The sequence below is a fragment of the Argopecten irradians genome, chromosome 12 (genome assembly GCF_041381155.1).
Source record: "Argopecten irradians isolate NY chromosome 12, Ai_NY, whole genome shotgun sequence".
Lineage (NCBI taxonomy): Eukaryota > Metazoa > Mollusca > Bivalvia > Pectinida > Pectinidae > Argopecten > Argopecten irradians.
Window position 1 is genome coordinate 17,300,159 of NC_091145.1, and position 11,454 is coordinate 17,311,612.

General features: G+C 34.2%; 2 protein-coding genes across 2 annotated transcripts; one reads left to right on the top strand and one right to left on the bottom strand.

The window, feature by feature from the left end:
• Nucleotides 1-5,721, bottom strand: LOC138336926 (UBX domain-containing protein 6-like). Its single transcript, XM_069286555.1, has 3 exons — nt 5,346-5,721; nt 3,805-4,110; nt 1-3,380 (listed from the first exon to the last, which is right to left on the bottom strand). Exons 2-3 carry the CDS (start codon nt 4,022-4,024, stop codon nt 2,287-2,289), a joined length of 1,314 nt encoding a protein of 437 aa, XP_069142656.1. The 5' UTR covers nt 4,025-4,110; nt 5,346-5,721; the 3' UTR covers nt 1-2,286.
• Nucleotides 5,722-5,923: 202 nt separating this feature from the next.
• Nucleotides 5,924-10,329, top strand: LOC138336925 (acid phosphatase type 7-like). The gene has a single exon (XM_069286554.1). The coding sequence runs from the start codon at nt 6,346-6,348 to the stop codon at nt 7,972-7,974; it is 1,629 nt and encodes a 542-aa protein (XP_069142655.1). The 5' UTR covers nt 5,924-6,345; the 3' UTR covers nt 7,975-10,329.
• The last annotated feature ends 1,125 nt before the right edge of the window (nt 10,330-11,454 follow it).

An 11,454-nucleotide genomic window follows, 5' to 3' on the forward strand; every position in this document is an offset into this window, starting at 1 on the left:
TAGTGTTTGACCTTGATCATTTATTCATAGAAGACATAAGTAACAGTGCTACTTCCATACTTTAATTACTATTTGTAATTAGTACAGGTAACAATAGCCAGCTTTTACAATATCTTGATTACAGCTTTTAAAACTTGAATCTTGCAACATCAATCATTTTTCAACATAAACCATCAACCAAATCTTACCTTAAGTGCTAAATCAAAATTCTTAACAAACTTTTATTCAAAACATCTTGCAGAGTCAGATTTATTCGAGGTAAAAATGTTCTAATAGTGGAAACGACCGAAATCAGGAAAATTAACAGATCTTATGATCTGATGTTATAAACCTATATATTCGGTAAAACATGGAATAATGTTTTCAAAGGAAAATCCTATTGTACTGATAGTAAACAATAAGGATAGATAATGGCATAATTTCTCAACATTCAATTTTGACATACATATGAAAACTATTACAATAAAATGTATTATCTTTCAGATTACATCAGAAGGCAAGTTTATACAGAAAGTATACAGAAAACAATGCCCTGTTTGCTGAGTATCAACTTTTAACTCATTCACCCCTGAAGACACATTTAGACTCTTCTAAATCAAACACTAGACTATTCCATTATGAAATTTCAGGAGTAATTAAACTAAACATTTTGCAGCATTGCACAATGTTTATAACACATAAACAAAATACATGAACAGTTCAACTTAAGGTGAAAAAATTCATGACCATGTTTACTTAAAACAAAGTTTAAAGTATTAAACTGACAAATACAAACCTATTCAAAACTATATGAACTATATGATATTCTGTGCTGTAGATTTCACTTATCAAACAATTTGACAATAATTGGTAATTTAAAAAAAAGTCTTCAAATTATCAATAAATCTGGATCTGTATGTTGCATGAAAATACAAATGTTAGTTAATCTGACTAGGTGTCAATGAAATATACTAACTTAGGGCAATAACTACAGTTAAACAACACTTGGCAGTTAGAAATATCTTATGGATATGGTAATAAGCAAAAGGCTAGGTAAGTCCATTTCTTTTATCATCAAAGATAATATCTTCCAGTAGTATCATAAAATAATCATTCATGATGTTGATTAGATTCCACTTTGAGCAAAAAAAAAAAAAAAAAAAAAATGTTTATACATTCTACAAGTATTGACAATAAATGCATGTTTCATCCTTGGTAGTCAAGTTGGGTTACATTTCAGTTTTACTCATTGTATCTCTGGAATTTTGCCATTGACAAAATCAGGGGAGATCAGCAGAACAGTCATTAAAACCAGAATATATACTGATATGTTTGCCTCAAAATATAATGTAACAAAACAATTAATATAACATGACTGAGCTATCACACTAAATAAGAAGGACACATTTACAAGTAAATCGTGAGATTAGGAGGATAAATCCATTTGAAAGCAAAGCCAAACAAAAAAGAAACAAAAAATCATGTGCTCGTTAAAACACTTATCTACACTGTCATTTGAAAAGAAGTAAAATGTAATTACATGTGTATTATTATTAATTATCTCAACGTCACAAACACGTGCCTATGTTGATATGCATTCTGTATTTGCATATTAAAGAGTTATCTGCCCTTGCGGTTAGGTATTGGTTGTGATGTTCTGTGTTTACAGGCGTAATGTCATAATTTTTCTGAGAAAAATGATGTAAATTGCTCTCACAAAATAAGGACGTCACAATGGATACTTACCCACAAGGGAGCTAACTGTAATATATGCAAAGATAGAATAACCTAAATTAAGGAATTGATCATTCATGTGTAGATACGCTTATACACTTAAAATTAATGATTAGATTGTGAACAAAAGAATTGCATTATATGTGGAATGTTGATAGCATCTCCAGCTATGTATCATATATTTTTTTATTCTGATTAATTTTCATGTAGAACTAGTAGTTATTGTCTATACAAGGTCTAAGGAACAATAAAGTAATTTCAGATATTCCTTTTAACTACATACTGTTTACCCAGCTCCTATTTTCAACAGGTATATAAAGGTAAAGTTTTTGGTAGGCAAATACTTCAAGGCTTCAGTTTGTTTAATTTACAAACAAGATTATATTTTATACATGTACATTTGTACATCACTAACTCCATGTAGACACAACAATTATGATATTGATAACCAAAGTTATTTTTTCTGACTTCAAAGAGGCTGGGCTACAGCCAGGCTTGTCCGATCATTGAATCAAATTCCAGGTATACAAACAGCTAATTATCACAATACATTCTTAATACATTTATTGAATATCATAATGTTTCGATTAGAGACATAATTTCTGGCTTCAATATTGCACTCTCTGCCCCAGCCCCCTGTGCTTTGAGATCAGCCATCAGCGCCTGGTCCAAGGTCATGGTCACAACCACTGCAGGCACCAGTCCAGCTTCTGCAAATGTATCATCCTCTTCAATTTTCTGACCCACAGATAAAAGCTGAAATGGCATCCAGTCATTGGCTAGATTTTCTCTCACAAATGCGAAAAGAGAAGCTACCTTCTCCTGAGCCTTGAATGTCCCTTGTAGCAAAATGCCATTTGGCATTCTAACTCGAATTAAGGTGAAACGATACTTTCTCAACTCTCGCATTTCATCCCTTTCCCGCATGGCTTTAGTGCGTAACATGCCAAGCTTTTCAACTGCTTCCTGTTTTCTCTGTTGTTCTTTCTTGATCTCTTCAGGACTAATGTTATAAAACTCATTTGGAATGTCAAACTTGGAAGCTTGTTGCGAGGGATGGTACAATTTCAATGCCCGGTCCAGCTGTGGTTTAATGGGTTCTGCTGCTAACAAGACTTCCTTAAGGCCGTTTAGTCTCTCTGTATCCTGTGCCATTGCTTCATCCATCACATAAAAGTTTTCCTCAGTTTCATTCACCAGCTGGGACATCATATGAAATCCTGCTGCTTGTAGAAACTCATCGCTTCCCCTCAGAGGCTCTATTTTCTCAGTGAATGCTTTAGTTGTCAGTCTGATCTTTCTAAATTTCTCCTCGCCAGGGTTTGCTATGATATTGGTAAGAATTTTCACCAAAGTTTCAATACCAATCCTAACTTTCTCCTTATCCTTGTTTAGAGTGTGAATCATCAAAGCTGATGTCATCTCCGGCTCTTCCGCGATTTGTTTCAAGAGAAACTCCTCAATATACTGCTCCATTTCGTTTTTGGGAAGGACAGCCGGGCCAAGTTCTGGACAAGTGTACAAGATGTGTGAGAGGACAGGAGCACTGTCTAACTCCACTTTAGTAGGACCTGCTCTGGCTGCCTCAGCTGATGCAATGGCCTGTTCCTGTTGTTTTAATTCCGCTTCCATCTCCTGCTTCATCTTCGCCCGCTGTGATACTCCGGCTGAAATCAAATATTATGAATAGATCAGAAATGGTCTTCAGAAACTTTCAGTTTTTTTGTTAATTTAGTTTTAAAAAGTAATTGATTGAAAGATAATTGGCTGCAGTAAGGCACACAGACAGTTGACAAAATCTTTAATAATTCTATTCTACAAATTTTGCGACATGTAATTGATATTCGAGTAGTTATGATTAATAAAATTAAACTGTTATATCCTATTTCACCCCCAGCCTTAAATCTAGGGTAAGTTTTGAAATTCCTGCAAATTAACATCTACAAATATGTACTTTAGTATCTAAATATATCTTTATAATTATGTATTTCTCACTTTTAGAAATGTTAATATAGACAGCAGATAATTACCTCTTGATAACTATCTTATAATGAAGAAGGAAGTATTTATCAGTTTCCTTTAAATTTATACCTGATTTCCTAGGGTTCTGGCCCTGAGTTCTCAGTAAAGCAGCTTCAGCAGCCTTCCGAGCTTCCATGGAGGTTTCTTGTCTTGGAACTGACCGAACAGGTTCCCTTACCGCCGGGCGTGGTGTTGACCTAGTCTCCTCTGTAAGACGATGGCCATCTCCAGCTCTTTTAAAGGTAACATCCAGTTTTCTCTTTTGAAAAAACTTTTTGATTGCTGCCATTTTTATGTATTGGACAATGGACAGACCAAAGAGTCAAGATTATTGTCGTTCCAAATTGTTTTGCAATGGAAACTGTTCTTGAAGATCTGCAAATAAGTAAAAGACACAATTCAAGACAATGAATTGGTATCAGTCTTGAACAACTTGCAAGTTACAGTACTCAAGAAATTGGCAAATTGGATTTATAGTGATGAGGACCATTCTTGATAATCCAAAGGTTATATATCCACACCTGGAATAAGTGGAATATTTCAGCAAAACTATAGACAGTTCAGATGACAAAAACTTACCAATGACACTCACAGGCCTGCATAGATTTCCTTTACAGATTACAGAAAGCGACGCTTAACATCAAAGCCATTCAGTTAACTGAGTACCGTTATTTGATTCTTTGATGAACATCAAAGGATCAAACTACCAATATCAATTATTGTCGCAGTTGCACATGTACACAGAGCCTTCAGTTTTGCTACAACATATTCCAGGGGTGGATATAACGGCAGTGATAGTAATGCCTGGAGTATCAAGGATGGGTGATGAGGTCCAGGTTTTAATGAATGGAACAATTAATGTGTTCATTACAAATCCTAAGAAATAAGTGTTTTTCCTGTTTATTTGACTTTTGTCCCGTCTTCTTATTTAAACGGTCGTACAGAGTAATCAGTATATATGGTAGAACTTCATCTCAACATACTATCCACTAATTATAAGTGCTATTGCAGTGGAAGCGCATTTATACATTTGAATTTTGGGAAGTGTGATATACATTTGTATTACTTTATTTTTGCATATGCTTTTCTGTTACAACCGAAGCTGACTACCATATGGTTTCAGCTTACTTATTAATCATCTTGAATTTTGTCCTTACAATCTAAGAATTGTATTCAATATTGATAATGGGTTTTCAAAAGAATAATATGCAAATTACTTAATTAGTTCCTTCCCTCTAAATAATCTTGGAGAAAGATTGACAAGGTCATTCATATTAACAAACCTGTAGTAAATTACCCTATGAGACTACAGAAGTGCAAACAAAGCCATTACTGACCTCATTGTTATCGAGAAGTTGTCTCAATACACACTTTAGCAATTTTTAATTTAAAAATGTATGTCTCTTGGATTTATTTTGCATAAACTCCGATAGTCTGTCCTAACTAACAGAAAGTTAACATAGAGATAAGGTCGTCTACGGGTGCTGCACCATATGAAGCATTAGAAGATCACATATTCTCCAGATTATACATGGTAATGATGTCATTGATGATGATATTTACTCAAAAGGACATTTTGGTTTTGTTTAATTAATTTTATCACCACACACCTTTCTTGTCAATCTTTGTACATATCCCTGTGCCATACACTGACCACGCTATAATTATAAGGACGATATTAACACATAGCCAAATAAGTAACAATAGCAATATTTGTATCTGTACGTCGTCTGTATCAAATGTTATGGACGTTGTAGCATTGAATATGTCGCTTATGTCGTTGCAAAATCCAAGAATAACACTCCACGACGAATATAGGAAATCGTTCGCAATTATTTCAAACTCATTCATTAGAAGTGATGGTTTTTATATAAATGTCTTCATAACAATTACTCCAACAAGTAATTCCTGCAGTCGTTTGAGCGGCACCACAGTAATCTCTGCATCACAACTTCCTCTCATAAGACATGACGCAAAAGAATTACGCATGTGAATCCAACCAGGGGACGCAACTCCAGTAAATTGTTTGTAAGATTTTAAGTGCACTGGTCTATATTTGATAAAGATTTTCAAACAAAATCATCAAAAAGTGCATTTTCGTATTTCATTTTTTAAATAATAGTTTAGAATTATATCTCTAATGTTTTTTGTTTCCTCAGGAGCCACAGTGCTAACAGTAAACGACTGTATTCATCAGGTTAAATATGTTAGCGGAAGTAACAGAAGTTTGGATCCGGAGTTGTTGACAAGTTTGTTTATCCCGGGACCTAAAAATCCAGGTGTAGTTTGTCTATTTTGCGCATTAGATTTAGTCTTGTGTAAACTGTTAAAAGAAAAACGTGTCATGGCTTAAATTTAGCTCATGGTATCAACTTTCTTCATCCCTGATTCTCCCAACAATATTCGACTAGAAAGCACGCGTCTACGTCATCAAAATATTTATAGTAAGGTCATGTCGGGTCATGATAACCTGATTTCATCCAATTGAGTGACAATATCAATAACATGACATTTGTGCTTATCCAGACATTAGCTTCGCAATGAATCGTCTTTCCGGTGAAGGATCATCATAACATCAGCAATATAACATTGAACTGTCAACTGTCCAGTATGGTCACCAAATCAGTTGCAAATATGAAGTTTGCAAGGGTATCATCTGTAACGTATCAAACTGTAATCATCGTCTTTTTGTCAAGCTTGTCATGTGTGTTTTGTGCATATGCAGACCCAGCAAGAAAAATAAACTCACAAGATTCAGACATTTTTCAAATGAAACCGTTGAAAGATAATACCCTTCCAAGACAGATTCACATTGCATTTGGTGTTGATCCAACTGACATTACGGTACTTTGGGCAACTGAGAACGAAGACAAGTCTATTGTCCAGTACTACCCTCAAGGTAGGCCTGGAAGCTCAACATCCGTCGAAGGAAAGTCTGTCGTGTTTGAAAATAACACTCATGGATGGAAACATCTTCACAGGGTTGCTTTACACGGACTTACACCAGGCAGCATGTATATCTACAATGTTGGTGGTGATATTGTGTCACTAAGAAGTAACTTTTTTAGCTTTAGGATCCCGTTTAAATATGAACCCCACACGTATATGGTGTTTGGTGATCTAGGGACTAAAAGTGCTAATATCCAGTTCCTTGTTCATGAATCCAAAGCAAGAAACTACAGCGCTATATTTCATGTTGGTGATATTGCCTATGATTTAGGCAGTGATGGGGGTAAAGTTGGAGATAAATATTTGAATTCAATCCAGCTGATGTCAGCAAATACACCTTACATGACAGTTCCAGGAGATCATGACTTGTTTGAAGACGACCAATACAGATACAGATTTTCAAATCCAAATGCAGAATGGCCAATGAAAATGGAACAACTGTGGTACAGCATAAATATGGGGAAAACACACTTTGTCTGCATTTCTACTGAAGTATTTTTCACAGATAAAAGAAATGTGGAAAGATTTATGAAGTGGTTGCAGCATGATCTCACAAAAGCTAATGACAACAGAAGTAACTTCCCATGGATTGTTGTTATGGCTCACAGACCTATGTACTGTTCTGTGGATGATACCAGGGAAGACTGCAGGAAACCAGATTCAGTTGTTAGACAAAACCTTGAGAGTGTTTATTCTCAATTTGGGGTTGATGTTGTGTTCAGTGGACATAATCACATGTACGAGAGAACATGGCCTACCTACAGGAATAAAGCTGTAGCTTTGAATTACATTAATCCATTAGCCCCTGTACACATCATTGTCGGATCATTAGGGAATCAGTATCTGACAGAATATTCATCGAAACCAGGAGGAGGATGGTCTGCTTTCAGGAAATCTGCTATGGAGATGGAGATATATGGCCGTCTAACCGTCTACAATTATACACACTTGTATTGGGAGGCCAGATCTGCTATGGATAACAGCCTTGTGGACAAAATGTTAATTATTCAAAGAGTTCATGGATCATTTACAAACTCTCAAGTCGACATTCCAGATCCGCTTGGAGAGGCTGGGAAAGCCTGGAGGAACAAGAACGGAGCCATAGAGGATGACGGCTCGTTTATCAATTTGAACTTTTTTGTAGTGTATGATGATTACAATACTCGTGTAACTGTGTTATGTTTCACATCTGTCATTCTACTTGTTGGAGTGTGTTTCAGGAAGAAAATAATTAACATCTTGAGGTTTTGTTGTCTTAAAAATGAAAAATGTAACAATACTATTACATGACTATATACATTATGTAAATGTTTAAAACAGAAGAATTATATAAAATAATTTATGTAAATATATTGTTTATAGTTGTGCCTTTATCCAATTAAAGTCTTTCACTAAATATAAGAAATATTATTGAAATTCATTTTGGCATGCTTAGCAATATGAGTTGACCAAAATATCTTTCAATTCAGAAGTACATTAATTTAATAAATAATAATTTACTATAGTTAGCAATTGACTATCATATGAATTGTTTAACTTTGCAATTGTACATGTACACGTTCAAACTGGTACAAATCTACACCACGATTGTCATGAAAAATAACAAAAAGAAACTTTTCAAAATTTTATGCAATTTTCAGAGCATTCTTTTTTTTAATTTCCTTTTGTATGAGAAATTTTTAATTTAAGGAATTTCTATTGTTAAGGAATTTTGATGAAACTGGAGTCTGATCCCGAATACTCCTTTATTTCCTCATTACATGTAATTACATAAAAACTATAACATATATATATATATATATGAACACCTTTTTGACAGGTATTCATTGTGAAGTCATATGCTTCTATAAGATGGGAAAATGTAGAGGAAGACCTAAAGCATAAGGAATTTTAGAACAATGTTAAGTGTTTTTATATGTGTAGATAATTAGATTATTATAAGTAGTTACACATCTGTTACTGTACAATGATTGATTTCTTGCAAAGTCTTACTTTGAAAAACTACAGAGAATTGATTTCTTGCAAAGTCTTACTTTGAAAAACTACAGAGAAAGCAACCCCAACTTCAAAGCCAGCCAACCAAAGTGTACTCTTATGTGATTCTTTTGATGTACATCAAACTTAAAGGACTACCATAAATTACTGTTCTGTTACCTCCAGTTTTACTATGAGATAGCCCAGGGGTGGATATGACAACAATAAAAGTAACCCCTGGAGTATCAAGGATGATCAAATATTAGATTAACATAAAATGGTGTCTCATGTTCATGTAGTTTGTTGATGACTTTACTAAGGTTTGTGTTCCAACATTCCAATATCGGGATACATACATCATACACAGGATTTATATGATATCATAGTTATAGATATTATCTTACATGTATATAAGTTGTATTCGCAGTAATTAGCGCCCAAGGCGCTTAAGAAATTGTAACAAGGGGGTGTGGTGGGTTATTACTTAGGGAACCAAAATCAAGGTTGTGGACGAAAAAACTCTTTAAAAAAGGTCAAGAATCTGTTAACCCTTTTTGTACTCATATGGTACATTCTTCTTTCACAGTAAACATGCATATATGCCTTTTTTTCTTTGAGACAAAATATTTACGTCATAATTCACATATGTGAAAGACTCACATGGTTACACATAACAGGAATTTGGATTCAATGTCAATGTTATAAGCATCACACAGTTGTAAAACATTAAATTTATTGGATGTGTGTGTTTATAGAACTCGACTGTTTCTCCAGTAAAGGATGGGCATTTAAAGGGGGAGGGGCGCTAATTACACTGGAATATGGTAATTTGATTTAGCTTAAATGTGTTCAGACTTTCATTTGTAACCAACCATATACTAGTGATCAAAGGTCCCAATTTCTTCCTGTAGAGATATTCCAGGAAACTGATGTATCCTTCCTACATCGATAAGCAGAATAGTAAAGTTTTAATGCATGCTGGCATATGATTCTTGTGACAAAATTTTTCCACAAATTGAAATATTGATTGTCATTAATGTATATTTAGATCTGTGGACTGTTGACCTTGAGATATTTATGTACATTATCATACCTTTAGCTGATTATGGCTGAAATAGAATTTCACCCCGCTTTACATGCTTTGTGGTCTTTTGTCTCCAGATATAGTTGGGCCTCTGGCATTTAAAGACATGATGCATTTAGTTAAAGTCCAAATTTATATGTATAGCTGTAATACAATTTCAATAGATGAAACATTGTGATGCACATGGAAGTCTTAGCAATGCTTCTTAACTTGCTTGTAAGTTTGTAAAAATGTAGAGAGAAGGACATGTAGAATGAATGAGCATCGAGTGCTTATGATTGTATATTATTGTATATATTACTATGATGTCCCGAAGAATTTAATATATATATACATAGATTCAACCTTTTTATAACTCTGATACACCATGGGTATAAAGTGAAAAAATTAGTCAGGAGCTAGAAATATAACTTTGAAATAAACAGGGTCTTTGATTGAGTTATACCATGCAGTTGATGATGTTCACATCAAACAGAAAATGTTGTAATTGATAATGGAATATTGTGATTTTATTAAGATAATCAGTGTTGTATCATATCATGAATCATGAGAACACTTGCAATGCAATAAAAAAGATTTAAAAGATATATTCGTGTTGATAAAGTTTTATGTGGTTGCACTGATGAATTTCCTAAGTGTTAGAACTCTAGCTGTTACTATTTTTAAGTATTTAGGTATTGGTTAGCAAGAGGGTTATGAAACTTGGAATGTAAATAGTCCTTCAAAGTGTGTCGCAATGTATTTCAACAAAATTGACTGGACCTTCATTTTAGGTCCCAAGGGTCAAATTGATTGAAGTTCAACTTAATTGACCATCATTTAAGGTCACGGGAAAAATTGGCTGAAATCTTTAACCAATTTTCCATTTACCATAACAAGTTGTCTTTAGACCCAATTCTGTGCATATAGCATGCTCAGATGAAGGACTGCTAAATTTGTTCAAATGAATGCATACATGACCTTTAATTGACTGACCTTAATTCAAGATTAATAATAGGGTTCAAATTAGTTAAATATAAAGGACTTCAATATTTGAATATTTCATCTGTTGCAAGCTGGAATGAAGAGCTTGTAAGTACATTCAAATGAGTAATCTTGGATTTCAGTCAAGGTGATCTAGCTATAAGATCAATGTTACACTAGTCCGCTAATGTTATACAAGTATATCATAATATAAAAACAATTATGATATAGACAATGCACTTTTGTCACAATAACAAAGAAAAGTGAAATTTTTGAAAGTAAATTATTAATATTAAAATATATATGTTGGGAAGGTGCACAATTTACTGAAATGGTAATAAAGGGCGATAACTCTTGTTAAAATGAACCAGGGGTTTTATTAGTTTAACGCCCCACTAACAGCCAGGGTCATGTAAGGATGTGCCAGGTCTGTTGGTGGAGGAAAGCCAGAGTACCCGGAGAAAAACCACCGTCCAGCAGTCAGTACCTGGCAACTGGCCCACTTGGGAATCGAACTCACGACCTAGAGGTGGAGGGTTTGTGGTAATATGTCGAGACAATCTTCAACCACTTTGGGCCACCGTATCCTATAAAAAAATTGAACCAACTATCAGTTTGAGGGAACTCAATGACAATGGATACACGCATAATGCTCTTTAAAAGTATAGAATATAAACGAAAAAAAGAAACTCAGATGAAAAGAGATGGTTACTGTAGATACGTCCTTGACGTTTATCACTAAATTATTG

Excerpts from the sequence above, each read along its gene's own strand:
- LOC138336926 (XM_069286555.1), bottom strand. The coding sequence starts at position 4,024 with ATGGCAGCAATCAAAAAGTTTTTTCAAAAGAGAAAACTGGATGTTACC. Across the intron at positions 3,381-3,804 it reads CCAGAACCCTAGGAAATCAG|CCGGAGTATCACAGCGGGCG; the intron begins GTATAAATTTAA and ends ATTTGATTTCAG.
- LOC138336925 (XM_069286554.1), top strand. The coding sequence starts at position 6,346 with ATGGTCACCAAATCAGTTGCAAATATGAAGTTTGCAAGGGTATCATCT.